The following is a 14,898-nucleotide window of genomic DNA, read 5'->3' on the forward strand; positions in this document are numbered from 1 at the left end:
GCATACAAATAAGGAATTGAATTTGATATACAATTATTTATTTTTATCTAAAATATTATTACGGTGTACAAAATGAATATAAATAAATGTTAGCTGTTTTTATGTTTGATACTGCTCTCTTATACAGTCTGCCATAATATCACATATCTACCTTGGTATATGATACTGGTAATCATAAATTAATACTAAATTGCATGTTTGCATTATATTATCTCCATACTTTATAGATCTTCTTCTGCATCTTCAAATTGACCTGCTTCTATATCCATAGCATCATCTACTTCTGTACCATTGTGACTTGTCCCTATTTGTTCTAAAGGGATGAGAATAAAGAATCTTAATCTTTATAAAATATTGATTCTTTTTACATTAAATCTATTAAAATTTTAAATATTACCTGTTGGTAAAATGTAGGGAGCATCACCAGCACCAACATCGTACTGTTCAAAATCATCTTCCTCTGCATCTTCATAAATATCTTCTTCAGCTACAAAGATATGTAAATTTTTATAACATATTTGATTGTTTAATAAAGGATTATTAAAACAGCTTTATTTACCATCAGAAAAACTATCTTGTGGATCAGGATGGAGAGCCTGACATTGGTTCATTGCTTGAAACATTGTCTCCAAATTATTTGTGTTGTCAGGGGCAAATCGCATTTCTGTGATAGGTGTATCTGCATCTTCAAATTCATTATCCGAACCACTATCTGAAGCTGGTGGCAATGGTACATCTATATGAAATATTATATTTAAAAAATATAAAAACATGAAATCTTAATATGTTTAGCAAAAATGACATAGAAAGTAAAATCAGATTCTTAGTATTAATAATCTGTATATAATTTAATTTTCACACATTACTGAACTTTATTTAAATTTTATTCTTCACTGAAAGACAAGCAATTACATTCAAAGGGAACTTAACATACCTGGAAGATCTACTTTTGCATCGACCATAATATATAAACATTGTCTTGGGTGTGCTTGTTCATCTCGTGATATGGCATGTAAAGATATATGAGGGTATTCAAGTGAAAATCCCTGTTGTGTATCATAATTTACCCAAGAAAGTAAGCTACCAACATGAACATCGTATTAAAATATGAATATATTATGAAATATAAGATTGCGTCATATTAGTACTTACCTTTCTGTGATATACAGAGTTCCTTTTCCTACTTCCCTATCATTAATATACACGGTAGTATTTAGTTCTTCATGGCGTATTCCCTCCTGTGGTGCAAGAAAATTGCTAAGCACTACCATCTTTTATCTGCAATATTTACTTGAGATATAGAACCAACAGCATTTGATCAAATGAACCAATTATTTAGACAAATATACAGATAGGAGGCAAAAATAGATGATAGGTTATACCGGAATTTATAAAATTATAAATTTCGTTACATTATACACACAAATATATATAAATTAATATAATAAAATATACGTATATACATTTCATAACATACAATAACATAAATTTCATAAAAACAAGTTCGGAAACATAACTAATTAATCATGCACTTTATTTAGCGTAAAATGCAGTAAACAAAATTGTAATTGCATGTTTAAGATAGCAATCTTATTAATTTTGTAATACTTGTCTTTTATATTCAATTTAGCTAATGCATAATCTATTGATGTATAAATTCATTACCTACTTGTTTTTGCAAACAAATTATAAATAAGAAGAGAAAATCCTCCACCAAATGAATGAATTTGTAAACTTGACAACGATTTTATAACTTTAATTCTTACACAATACTTCGAGATCACTTTTTACGTTTCGAAATATATACGCGACAAAGTTCACTAAAGCTTTACAATCGCTAAAATCAATCAATATGAAGATTTTTCATTTTTTAATATTTGCAAATATACAACTTTTCCGCACCCTGTTATGTTTTGTATTTTACTCTATTAATGCAGAATACTTTTTTATGATAAACTATACATAGATGTTACACTAGCATACTTGAAAGGGCGGGAAGTTTTGTTGCATATTTTTGACATTACAATAAAAAGATATTAAACAGTTTGATGATTTTATGTTATAGATAAGTATATAAATTCTGGGCTCTTAAAAATATGTTTCTCTTTATTTCAATTCTATTTTAAATTACTCAAAGATTCAGGAATTGCGAATAAATTTAGATATTGATAAAAATGCAATAATTTTTTAGATATATAGAAGAACAAGTAGCTTCTCAAGAAAAAAGTTATATACAGGGAAGAGATACAACTTTGTTGTATTACAGGATAATATTTTATTTTATTAACTGATACAGTATTTATTTTACAATTTCAAAATTATTGTTATCATGATAATGAAGAAACTATATAAGAATATTTTATAAATCTATTTTAATAATAAATATATATAAGTACGTTAGACGTATGAAATTATTAACAACAGTAAACAATTTTTCAATCATTTTTTTCAATATAATAAGCGTATTATAACGCGTTGTTGTAATTATATATAATATATATATACTTGTTAATTTTGGAAAATTATTATTTATGATTTGTTCGCTGTCATTATTATACATTCTTTATACATGTAAATAACCATCATATTTAATATTCATTATCATACATTTTGCATAAAGTGAAACAAGTTCTTCATATTTTTTCTATGAAAATAATCCCTATTTACTATTTACATGTTTTTACATCTACCATATAAGATTAATACATCGCTGTGATATTTAACTTTACTCGTTTCATATAAAATATAAATCAAATTAATATTTAATCGAAGTTTCTAAAATTTATAATACTGATTTTAAACTCGATATGCTTGTTTTATATACAGAAAAATAAAACATTCAGTAATGTAAAAAAATTTATAATATCGTAGTTTACGAAAGAATATTAAATTAAAATGATATTCTATGGATTTAGCTTAATCAGGTTATTTTAGGTAAACTTTTGAAAAGTAAAGTGAATGATCATTACATAAAAATAATGTTAGTATAAACATATAACATAATATATAAAATTATTTTAATATAATTGGGAAATAAGAAGTAAATAAATGGTAATAATTGATTTTATTTTTAAGATATCGGTTAAAATGTTAAAATTCTAATTGTGCAAAATGATATAAATACAACCAGCTATTGCTGACTTCCATATTTATTTTAATATAATATACGTTCTGTTATTATTTTAATAATCTTTTTAAACTTAATAAAACTTTACTATTTTTAATCTATTATTATAAAGTTATATGTTTATATATTTCGTTATACAGTATACATAATTTATAAACTACTACGATTACATGATGTAAGAACATAATTTCATTTTATACTTTATGTAGAAGTTCGTAAGTTTATAGACATATATAAATTATGGCTTAAGGTGAAGAGAATCAGCATCTTTATAAATGTTACATATTTTTTAAATGTACAAATGAGTTAATGAAATAAAACAGTAGAATTTTTACTAAATTTCCATAACTTTAGTTTTCTATCATGGTATATGCGATATATATTTATATTTTAGATAAGTATTAAAATTCTATTAATAACAATTACTAAATTAAATTTATCATATAATGTCAAAGAATTTATGAAAGTATGGATATAGTAATATCATAATTGATAATAGAACACAAGAAAGCCATCTGAAAATGTTTTATTAGGATTACATGTGGCAAGCGAGGCTTTTGTTTCCAATTCCTCAAATTTAAAACTCATTTCCATAACATTTTACGTACATACATACATACTGTCAGTACAATAAAAAGTGCTCTGTTTAGTATTTCGCACTTCATTTACTACTAGAAATTATTGTTGCAAGAAGTATCACTTTGACATCTTTAAGACAATCGGTCATCAGTCTTGGGTAAATTTTGTTTCCTAATGAGTCTATAATGCTATTCAAATACAACATATTGAAGAATATCTGGCTTGATTGCTATAGATTATTTGAATAATAAATAGCAAATAATATATATAAATCCATTTATATTACGAAGAGTAATGTTTATTTTTTCAACAATAATAACTTGATTTTCATAAGAAAGACAATAAAGTATTTCACACATCAAAAACATTATTTTCTCATTGTTGACGTATTAGATAACCTTCCATGTTCAAACCACTAAGTTACCCATTGTAAATGAGCCCTATAATATATTTTTTCATGTTACATTTTATATTAGATATCAATGGTTCTGTACAGCTCATGCCAGACTCTCCAATTTTATATATTTTTATACTATTGATAAAGATAAATAATATGTGCTACAACTAGAAGAATATGGATACAATGTACAGCTGAATTAAATAGTTATACTACATAATTGAGTATCGCTATACGTTACTAATGTTAATTGTGCAGTTTTCTTAGTCGTGTTCATGGATACAATGAACTGAATTTTATTGTTGTCTTCAAGGGGCTAAGTTCCAAAAAACATCGAGAAACATGTATTACACTAAATCTTGTGACATTTTTGATATGTTTCATATTTTTATATATCATAAAAGATCTTTGTGAACATATAATGGCAGTAACAGTAATAACAGTTATAGAAGTAACACTAATGATGATACTATGAGCAATAATAATAACAATTAATAGTGCAGCAATAGTGGAGGTAATTATAATAGCATTAATAATCATAATAATAGCTATAATAGTATAGTAAGAATTGTAGAGTTTAATAATGAGTCAAAGATCAACAGTAATCAGTGAAACAGCATTAGTAATGATGACTGCAGTATAATTGCAACTATAATTTATTTCACAAACATTTAGACACAATCATCAGAAAAAAACAAATTATATATGTAAATAATTCGTATGATTAATAAAAATTGATCATAACATTTTGTATAGAAAACATAATACAATAAATTTTAATTAAATAACCTGTAAAAATAATTGTAAAATTGTTTTTATAGTACAATATACTAGGTACATAATATGTAAATGATAGTTACGTTTCCTTCTGTGTAGAAGTATACTAATTAAAAAAACACAATATATAAAACGTTGTTAAAAAGAACACATTTTTATATACAATAAGGACATGAATATGGCACGAAAAATTTATGAACGTAAACATTAAATGCTGTCATTAACTTAACACGGAATAAATACATTAAAGAGATGTCTATCTTTATCACTTGAAGATAGTGTTTTTAGTTTACTTTTTCAAGATTTTTTTTACTATGCATGTTTTTTTTTGGAACCTTTCCCATTGTATTAATCTACACCGTCCATTTGTTTACTTCGCTTATATCATAAATACAAAACTCTCATGAAGAATATTCTTAGACATCACTACATGGAAACTTAAGTTTGCAATGTATTTGTAATTTCTCGATGTACAGTTACCAAATCTTGTATATATCCAGCTAATCTGGCGTTCAGTGTATTCAAATTCTGTTTTTGGACATTATTTGCGCTTAATGCAAGCTCTAACTGATCATGAACAGCCCTTAACATTTCACGAAATTCTGCATTTTCTTTCTGTAAAGCCTGAAAAGGATGAGATTATGAATTTATATATTCATTTATTTAAAATAGACGAATAATTAATTAAGCATGACTAGATATTATTATTGAATTACTATACTCTTTTGATTGAAATGATATTTAGTAAATATAATAGCTAGAAAACATTTTTATATCATTTTAATTATTTGACAATCATTAGTTATTAATGTTTTATATGATTATTTTACAATCTATACGTACTACAAAATCTTTATTTTTTGTAGCTATAGTAAGAGCTTTGATTTCTTCATTTTTTGTTCTAAGTTCACTTTCTAACGCTTCAACTCTCAACCTTAATGCTTCGCTATTGCCTTCTGCTATTTTTCCAGCTTCGAGATCTGCATACTTGGCTTTGATCCTTGCATTGTCCTCTTTATATAATTGTAATTGTCTTTTCCATTCATCGACATTGGCTGTAGATTCTTGTAGCGCGCTCGTTAATCTGGCATTATTTGTTTTCAATGTAGTCAATTCAACCTGCAAACAAATTTTTTGCAATAACTTATATCATATGCTAGGTAATTTTTTACAATGATTATGTATGTCTCGATACATAAAACCATACCTCCCATTTCTTAGCATTTGCAGAGCTTTGTGCTAATGCAAGTTTCAGCCTATCATTCTCATACTTAAGCTGCATTTCAGCTGATTGTCCACCTGGCGTTGAACTAAGTTGCGATGATTTCCCTTGATGTTGTGGACTTTCTGTACTCTGCTGAGAAACACTCTGTGATCTTGAATGGACTGCATTTTTCAATTCATCATCCACTTTATTCTGACAACTACCAGGTAAGGGACTGCTGCTTACCAAAGACACACTGTTTTGAGTGGAGATCATGTTGGCATTTGGATTGGGATTATTCGATGCTGATATATTGGAATTAATCATCGATGAATTTGGCGGGTCTATAAGATCTTGTTCTGACGATGGCATACTTGATCGTGATGTAATCGGGCTAACATTTGCACTAGTAGCAGGAGTAACGGATGAGCTGTTTGATTGTAATTTAGCACTAGCTAATTTAGTGGCTTCCTTCACTTCATGAAACTTCTCTATGAACTGCCAAATGAATAGTATTGTCTCTGAGATTACAGTGTACAAGTGACTGTACATTAACTTAAGACATATTTCACAAACCTTTCCTAATTCTACTTCAGATGAAAAGCCAAGACCATATATAGTATTAGCTCTAACATCTGACCATTGCCCAAATTTTTGTGATGTTTTTGTGAAGGTCATATTTGGAGTAATAGTACTGTTTATTACTGCCTAAAAGAGAAATAAAATACAATGTAAGTTTATTTTAGATATAGTGTATATTTACTTTGTTTAACAGTTCAGCCATTTTTCAGTCACCTTTGTTCCTTCAACAGAAATTATTCTGTATAGACTCCTTGTGGAGTCATAAAAAAATGAAATAGACACTGCTGCTGTAGATGCTGATACCCAAGATCTTTTTGTCTTAGGATCAATATGAAACACGTGCCCTTTACACGTGAAAATTGGTTGTTCACTGCAATTTATTAAAAGTAGAAGACTTAGGTATTTAAATATATTGATTTAATTAATACATGCAGCATCTATTTATATATACCTTGATTTATATAATCAAAATATAAATTATAGGTGTTTTAATAATAACGAATATCTTAAAGTTTATCTTTTTTGTACAACTTTATTACATGTATATTCCACAGAAACATAACAAAATCAAATACATCAAAAAATTTCAAATATACATATCATATTACATGCCTTAAAATTAATCCAATGGAAAATCTAATAATGTTACAATTTAGCATTACAATATTGTATAAATTTGGAAGGAATCAAAAGAAATAAATATAAACAAGACATTCTCAGTTTTCATAAAAGAAACAATTATACTTTTGTCTTAATTTCTTTAATTTCTCACACGTGCAATACATGTACAATTTATATATATTGTTCTTTAAAATATGTAATTTTAACAAGTAATAAATATACTTTATGTGAAAAATAACTACAATAAAAAAAAAAATAAACATTAATAAAGGATTCATCACTTTAATAAAATATGATATCATTTATAAAGCTGATCTAAAAAGAAATAATATAATTACATAAGCTTGGTATGTTATATCGGAAATAAAAATATAATCGCATTAAAAAACTGTCGAATAGATATTAACGTAATAAATATTTGTAGGGTCGTCGAAATAAATTTTCACAATTAGAGTCTAAAAATATATGAAACGGTGCTCGAGTAAACAACTAGAATAAACACATTTCACGCGGTGTCGACTTATCCCACTTTCACTATTTTATTTTATGGTTATGCATATATGAATACAGAGGGGGAAAAAAAAGAGAAACATTCTGGTCCAGTTTCCTCATGTATGTACGCACCCACCTAAATGCGTATCTGCGATGATGTCGGGAATATGATAGTAAATAGACGGGAAAGGAGGATAGTGTTCATTAGTTAACGCAACGAAAGCGACACGACCTATTTTGTATCAATTGACAGTATTCAGTAATAGAAGAATTAAGGATCGTTTATCATAGTTGTATGCGACATGAAAATGGTGTGTACATATATTACACACCCTTAAAAGGCGGTGCAGAATACCACCACGTTCACTTACCCCATTGTTTCTTTTCCCGATGTCATACAAATGTTGTAAATGATAATTTCACAGACTCATAGAGAAATGAATTTAACGCGAATGCGTGATAACTATTTGCGAATAGAAATTTTCAAAATGATTAGAAAATTGATGAAAATGAATTCCACGAAAGACAGAGTTACACCAGTTGACAGCCGCCATCGGCCAAAACTGTATAGACGAACGGCAACGATCACGCAACGACATGAAACTAGTCGAGTTTCTACCATATACCTGGATTTAATCGATTTTCCACGAAAGGTTGCTATTGCTAACCTCGTAGCTTTCTTTCAAAAAAATCACTAGACGCGGTCGCATAGCAAGGCGCATACTTATGTTTTCATAATGCGGTTTGTATTGTTATTTAGAATGTTGGTAACATAGAGTTAGCGAGGAAACGCGCGTTTGAATACGCGATCATTCTTCGTTGCATATCGAATCATCTTGTTGGTTTTAAATGTTTCACCAATAGCGAGCAATGAATAGAGAAGAAGAACGTAGCAAAATAGCAGCATGGTTTCTATCCCTTTCTTGTACTATCTCCTTTTACCAGAATACAATGGATGTGTGCAACATTCGGTAGGTGGGGGTATTATGTGAGAAAGAGAGGAAATAGGAGGGAGAGAAATCGTCCGCCTTACGAGCCGTCATGGCTGATTCATCGTGAGAGACTCTTCTAGGAGTGTGATAACAAATGACATTGTGGTTGAATCACTAGGCGTGGAAATTACAGTGGATGGAGTTATTTCCAAATCAAAGCGGAAATCTCGATGCGGAGATTCCACGAAGAAACGTGATAAACGGCGTTTTCGCGTGCGCGTAACACCCCCGTGGAACGATGAACGGGTTAAGTTTTAGTGAATTGTGTTGCTTGTTTTGCTGTCCACCTTGCCCGTCCAGGATCGCTGCGAAATTAGCGTTTCTACCTCCTGAGCCTACTTATGCGTTTATTGAGGACGAAGGTTCCAAGGTTACAATTTCTCTGTCTGAAAGAGCAGAATGGCAATATACGGAAAGGGAGAAAGAGTCGGTGGAAGGTTTCTATGCAAGAACGTCACGAGGAAATCGAATTGCCTGTTTGTTTGTACGCTGTTCAGCTACTGCACGTTTTACTATACTATATTCCCATGGAAATGCAGTCGATCTCGGACAGATGTCTAGTTTTTATTTGGGGCTCGGGTCTAGAATAAATTGTAATATATTCAGTTACGATTATTCGGGTTATGGAGTTTCTGGTGGCAAACCGTCGGAAAAGAATCTTTATGCGGACATAGATGCTGCGTGGCATGCTCTTAGAACACGTTATGGTATTAGCCCCGAAAACATTATCCTATATGGTCAAAGCATCGGGACTGTACCCACGGTCGATCTGGCCGCGCGATACGAGGTTGGCGCAGTTGTTCTGCATTCACCTCTAATGTCGGGAATGCGAGTTGCTTTCCCTAACACCAAAAGAACTTGGTTCTTTGACGCCTTCCCTAGGTACGTTCAATTCTTTTTCATGCACATATCCCCCTTTATCGCGTTAAATGAAACGCGATCTATAATCTGCTTATCGTATACTGTGATTCGCACAGCTAAGTTTACGCGCATGACACTATCATCCAGTTCAGGTGTACATCCATGCACGTGGTGTACATATATATGTATATGTACATACATATAAAAAAAACATTTCATTCTGTATTTAAAATTTAAACGAAGTTTAAAATAAGTGGAACGCTCTGACTGGCATAACACGTTTCACGGAAGCTTGCAGCAATGTTGCGACTGCATACATTTTTTTCGCGTTGGTATGACAGTTTTTCGGAGTTCAAGTATAGGAAGCAATAAAAGTTTACCTATATACTTGCGTCATGGAAACCTGTAAATTACATGATCCGTTGACTTATACTTCGCTAATAGGTTTTGTACTTTTGCTGTTGCTTATCTACTCTCCATCGTTTTTTCCTTTTTTATTCAATTAAATTAAGCTAAATAATAATAATTAAATATTTGTCGATTTTCTATATTAATTTATTATAATATATTATTAATTTATTATATATACATGTAAATATAAAACTCTCATGCTTTTGTAGAAATTTTGCACTTATCACACATCAAATAAATATTATGTGTAAAATGAAGTTTCTTTCCTTTTTTACAGTATAGACAAAGTACCCAAAGTGACATCTCCTGTTTTGGTAATTCATGGAACCGAAGATGATGTAATAAATTTTAGTCATGGTTTGGCAATTTACGAGAGGTGTCCAAGAGCAGTAGAGCCATTATGGGTCGAGGTATACAAAATTACGCACTTCCTTTTCTTCTCTCAAGTAAAGAAGACAAGAAATTTAGTTGTATAAATACTATTGCTTATGTTTTTAGGGTGCTGGCCATAATGATGTAGAGTTGTACGATCAATACTTAGAGCGATTGAAACAATTTGTAAGCGTGGAACTGATAAACTGACGGCGACTAAGCCTCTCCCAGAATCAGGGGGGGCAGGGAGGAGGACATACACATGTGAGCAGTCAAGGACACACTACTTCTAATAATTCAAATACTACCAGCTCTATTTCGACAAGCTCACAGACTGAGAAGCTTGTCTAGCAATCGCCTCCCACAGGGGAGAAGGCACCTGTCCTCCCCTGTGACGAAGAGTCATCTTTCGTTTCTATTGACGACGGATTCTTCTTCCGTGATCAACAGATAGATATTAATCAGAAAGTTCATTATAAAGATTCTTTAAAGGAAACATGTTCCGAAGATGATGACTCCAGTTTAGATAGTAATTCGAAAAGAGCTATACAACAAGATGAGAAGAGTATGAAAGAAGAGGAAATAGTAACAGATGTTCAAGATAACAAACACAGTAAAACGATATTAGGGAGTACCTCTATTTACCACAACTTCCGGTTGAATCATATTAGTCAAGTTGCAAAAAAGCATATTTCTTTACCGAAAAATTTAAAAAATCCATTTGGTAAAAATCAAAAGAATATTGTTCACAGGACTTTGAAAAATTCATTTGGTCAAAGTCATAGTAAGAAAGCTGATACACAATTATCTCATACGACTTTAGTTGACATACAGGTTGAAGACTGCCGACAATACGCGATCGGAGAAAAGTCACTGTCGTCATTTTCCAATATTCCTAATGATAATAATAAAAGTATTTCAGACTGCAAAAGTATTCAAAGTCAGTTCAAAATAGAGAGGAAATCTCCTATAAATCAATTTAAATATAGTAGTATAGAATCCGTTTTGGATTCAGAATGTACGAAGAATAATAAGAAACATTGTTGTACTAAAATTTTAAGTAAAGACGTAATTGTAAAAGGTAAGAGATCCGAAGAGCATGAATCACAAGCTCATAATGAAAAATCAGCAGAATCTACGAAGAAGTTTTCATGGAGTAGTAAGAGTAGTAAATTTGCAAGTAAAAGTTTCGAAAAAGCATGTAAAGATAAAGGAAAAAGCCAAGATTCAATGGAAAAGAAACTGAGAGCTAAAAGAATTCTTTCCAGTCCGTTAAGAAAATTTGGTCGGTCGTCTTTGACAATCGAGCCAGATAAAATTATGATAAACTTACCAAAGTGTTCTCCTTGTGCTTGTAGGTTGGCTGCAAGCTCAAAGATTTTATCCAATGATTCCAGTTTACTTTCCCGATTCACTGCGAATCACGAGAGTCCTCATCACGCTGTACGTTCGAAGAGTCCATCGCATATAAACGTACAGATAGACATTAGTTCGAAGACGTCAGAAAGAACATCACTGCAGACTAATTTGTTACCAAATGTAAAACAATTTCAAAAATCACGGTATACACCTCGAAGCAGAAGCGTCGGTGAGTTGTGCAACATTGTCAACAAGTGAAGCAATCTTGAATTATTCGTCTATTAGAACGGAACTATCGTATTTAACAAACTGGACTTTCGACATCATCAGTTGAATGCTCGGGAAATGTTATTCAGAAGTTGAAGCGAGAACTATACAAATCGAATATCCTGATAAAATTTAACAAGCAACTTTAGAGACAAAGTGTTAACTAAATAATATGAATTCCACGTGTCTCGCCGAGTTGTCGTTCCATTATTCTTCCACATAACTGTCTTTAAAGAAATCATAGATTTATACGCACGACACTTATTCGGGCTGTAACAGTGCTAGTGAGACTGTGCACATAAATACATATGCGATATATACATAAAAATTATTATATTTCTAGAGATATGAGATAATATATCTGTGCATATTGAATATTCTTACTACACATGCGTACACATACTGATGCATGCGTGTGTTTGTTGTAAGTCGTTTTCGCAGCGTACGCTGTGAAACATTGTTATGACAAATATGTCAAGTATTATTATCATTATTATTATTATTATTATTGCTATTATTATTATTTGATCTTTATCATCATTCTCTTTAAGACTAAGGAGTCGAATATAGCTTACATTGAAATACTTTCTGCTACCACGAATGCTATTATACTCGATTGTAGCAAGTGTGTGGCACTAAAATTCTTCGCTGAACCTATACTCGTTAATTTAAACGTCGATATAATTTTATATCATTATTGGTTGATCAAAAAATCAGACAACTTTGTAAATGCTTTTGTTGTTGATCATTTTATCATTTTCTTATGCATTTAAACTTATTTCTCCGAAAGAAAAGAGAATAAGTAACGATTAATAGATTTGTTAATGAATGTGGGATGTGTTTTGCATTGCGTGTTTTTATGACTTTTATAAATTAGGTTCAGCGGTAAAAAAAATGTTACGTGAAGTCGCATGATTTTATAAGTAAATCGCTGTCACTCAGACCGGAATATATGGTAGCTGTACCGATAATGGAAACATTTGTTTTTGTATTAACCCACAGCAAAGGCCTGTGCAGCGAGCAATGGAAATCTTCCAAGGTAGCAAAGAATTTAGAATAGAGACTAAAAATTAATGGATAGCGTTAAGAAACTGTGTAAGTGTAAGACGTCATGAAAAACGTTATGTTTTAATGACAATGAATGAGATGATGGTCTTGCAAACAACAATAAGAATAAGAATGCAACTAGATAGGGACAATATTACTGCCAAACTTGATTATGAATTAGTTTATTTCTAAAGAGGTGAATCGTTTGGAGGATCTTGTCTATAGGTATGTTTCTTGTTAGTATTTTTATATCTCGATAATGTAAATACAGTACAATTAAATAATTTTTTCTTTACTAGTGTATGTATAATGTATGCGACAACGTGAAATGACTGTACGGAGCCAATGGAATGAATCGGCGCTTGTACATGTATGTATTTCTCTAGGGATTGTTCGTTTTTATTGTTAATTTTGCATTCTCGTGAACATTTCTACCCGTCCTCGTTGTCTTTTAAACAATAAATTGCTATGAATGTCTTCAAACTACAAGTATACACTGAAATTAAATGTTTGTATAATTGTGATGGTATGAACGAACGGAAAGTGAATATATTTTTATTATCTATTTATGATACATGGCTTCCGTTTTTCGATGGTTTCTGGCTACATCTCCACTTATCTGAAAGTATCTTATCTGCAAGAGGATATAAGATTGTAAAAATTTAATTAAAAAAAGAAAGGTCGATCTAATAGATCGTTATTGAAAAATACGAAATACTTTCGTTCGTTTAATCGTAGCTTTGATAATTTTAATTATTGTTATTTATATGCGTATTACTTTTTCTATTTGTTTCACATTGCTGTTGAAAAATTTTCTACTCGATTGTCAAACATTATATTCACTTTCCTCTAGCATTAATCTTTTAGAATAGTCTATGGTACATAATAGTACCGAAATAAAAAGAGTCCGATGCTACCCTTCCATTGGCTTTCACGTAGCCGCTGTTAAATTGATCTGTATCGCAATTATTACGTAACTCGTGAAAAAAAATTTATACCGTTGTTCGACAAATGTTCAGTTTTATAAACGACAGATATTTCAGAGAGGGATTTTATAGAAAACTCCGCAAAGATAACGTATAATAGTAAAATGATCGGTGCTCGCCGAAAACTAGAACTGATCGTTTATAAAACTGGATAGAAACTAACTTTTGTACAGCATATTTCGAATGCATACGTGTCCCCTCTTTCTTCTACTTTCTTTCTCGTTTCCTGTTGTGTGTTTCTCTTTTTCTCTCTTTCTCTCGCTCATTTCTTTTACTATTTTTTACTACCCTATTCTGTCTCTCAATATGCGTCAAGCAATCGACCGGTTTTGAACAGCACTTTCGTCTTTCATAATTGCATCGTGCCGGTAAAATGGTACTCAATGGTCTTTGAGGGGGGCGGGGGTATCACGCGAATCACGGTGCGGTATTCATAACTGTACATAATAGCGTGTAAGTGAAGTATTAGAAATAATACGCTCGATGTTCTGTTCGGTCGTAACCAATGTACTTACGGCAGAAGATGGGTTAAAGAGATGGGAGGGAGGAGATAACAATGATAGAGATTACGAGATCCCCTGTACCGATCGTTAGTGTCATATGTATCACGAAGTGTAACGACTGTAACACAAAATGAATTAGTTGATTAGTTGTCTGATAAGTAAATAACATGTAGCTCATTACAAAATTATTATAGGACAGGAAAGAGAAGAAAGAGAAGAAAGATGAGTATCTCGGATTGAATAACAAAATTACTGTTTTATTTAGTGCATAAAGACATAATACCAAGCGAAATAACGTTATTTCTTACGAAATCGTGTAGA

The 14,898-nt window shown here is 30.9% G+C and overlaps 4 protein-coding genes across 6 annotated transcripts; 2 read left to right on the forward strand and 2 right to left on the reverse strand.

Moving 5' to 3' along the window:
• Positions 1-21: 21 nt before the first annotated feature.
• On the reverse strand, positions 22-1,952 carry icln (chloride nucleotide-sensitive channel icln). Of its 2 annotated transcripts, none has more exons than XM_069114426.1 (6): positions 1,670-1,952; positions 1,153-1,278; positions 935-1,080; positions 560-736; positions 398-487; positions 22-313 (listed from the first exon to the last, which is right to left on the reverse strand). In XM_069114426.1, the coding sequence occupies exons 2-6, from the start codon at positions 1,269-1,271 to the stop codon at positions 222-224; spliced, it is 624 nt and encodes a 207-aa protein (XP_068970527.1). In that variant the 5' UTR covers positions 1,272-1,278; positions 1,670-1,952; the 3' UTR covers positions 22-221. The 2 variants fall into 2 exon arrangements, with proteins under 2 accessions (XP_068970527.1, XP_068970528.1); XM_069114427.1 differs by having other exon boundaries at positions 1,666-1,952.
• A 1,685-nt stretch (positions 1,953-3,637) lies between these two features.
• On the reverse strand, positions 3,638-8,398 carry homer (protein). 2 transcript variants are annotated; one of them, XM_069114820.1, is made up of 7 exons: positions 8,151-8,398; positions 6,880-7,036; positions 6,661-6,792; positions 6,331-6,582; positions 6,088-6,234; positions 5,724-5,999; positions 3,638-5,504 (listed from the first exon to the last, which is right to left on the reverse strand). In XM_069114820.1, exons 1-7 carry the CDS (start codon positions 8,174-8,176, stop codon positions 5,319-5,321), a joined length of 1,176 nt encoding a protein of 391 aa, XP_068970921.1. In that variant the 5' UTR covers positions 8,177-8,398; the 3' UTR covers positions 3,638-5,318. The 2 variants fall into 2 exon arrangements, with proteins under 2 accessions (XP_068970921.1, XP_068970920.1); XM_069114819.1 differs by having other exon boundaries at positions 6,088-6,582.
• A 371-nt stretch (positions 8,399-8,769) lies between these two features.
• LOC138180652 (alpha/beta hydrolase domain-containing protein 17B) lies at positions 8,770-13,383 on the forward strand. The gene is made up of 3 exons (XM_069114704.1): positions 8,770-9,653; positions 10,321-10,453; positions 10,542-13,383. Exons 1-3 carry the CDS (start codon positions 9,010-9,012, stop codon positions 10,623-10,625), a joined length of 861 nt encoding a protein of 286 aa, XP_068970805.1. The 5' UTR covers positions 8,770-9,009; the 3' UTR covers positions 10,626-13,383.
• On the forward strand, positions 10,983-13,803 carry LOC138180651 (uncharacterized). The gene is made up of 2 exons (XM_069114703.1): positions 10,983-13,313; positions 13,388-13,803. Exon 1 carries the CDS (start codon positions 10,983-10,985, stop codon positions 12,030-12,032), a length of 1,050 nt encoding a protein of 349 aa, XP_068970804.1. The 3' UTR covers positions 12,033-13,313; positions 13,388-13,803.
• The last annotated feature ends 1,095 nt before the right edge of the window (positions 13,804-14,898 follow it).

The sequence above is a fragment of the Bombus flavifrons genome, chromosome 6 (assembly GCF_040668555.2).
Source record: "Bombus flavifrons isolate JBK064 chromosome 6, iyBomFlav1_principal, whole genome shotgun sequence".
Classification (NCBI taxonomy): Eukaryota; Metazoa; Arthropoda; class Insecta; order Hymenoptera; family Apidae; genus Bombus; species Bombus flavifrons.

Excerpts from the sequence above, each read along its gene's own strand:
- icln (XM_069114426.1), bottom strand. The coding sequence starts at position 1,271 with ATGGTAGTGCTTAGCAATTTTCTTGCACCACAGGAGGGAATACGCCAT. Across the intron at positions 1,081-1,152 it reads ACTCTGTATATCACAGAAAG|CTTACTTTCTTGGGTAAATT; the intron begins GTAAGTACTAAT and ends TCATGTTGGTAG. Across the intron at positions 314-397 it reads TCCCTACATTTTACCAACAG|AACAAATAGGGACAAGTCAC; the intron begins GTAATATTTAAA and ends TCATCCCTTTAG.
- homer (XM_069114819.1), bottom strand. The coding sequence starts at position 8,176 with ATGACATCGGGAAAAGAAACAATGGG. Across the intron at positions 6,793-6,879 it reads TTTCTGTTGAAGGAACAAAG|GCAGTAATAAACAGTACTAT; the intron begins GTGACTGAAAAA and ends TTTCTCTTTTAG. Across the intron at positions 5,505-5,723 it reads CAAAAAATAAAGATTTTGTA|GCTTTACAGAAAGAAAATGC; the intron begins GTACGTATAGAT and ends CATCCTTTTCAG.
- LOC138180652 (XM_069114704.1), top strand. The coding sequence starts at position 9,010 with ATGAACGGGTTAAGTTTTAGTGAATTGTGTTGCTTGTTTTGCTGTCCA. Across the intron at positions 9,654-10,320 it reads TTCTTTGACGCCTTCCCTAG|TATAGACAAAGTACCCAAAG; the intron begins GTACGTTCAATT and ends CCTTTTTTACAG. Across the intron at positions 10,454-10,541 it reads TAGAGCCATTATGGGTCGAG|GGTGCTGGCCATAATGATGT; the intron begins GTATACAAAATT and ends TTATGTTTTTAG.
- LOC138180651 (XM_069114703.1), top strand. The coding sequence starts at position 10,983 with ATGAAAGAAGAGGAAATAGTAACAGATGTTCAAGATAACAAACACAGT.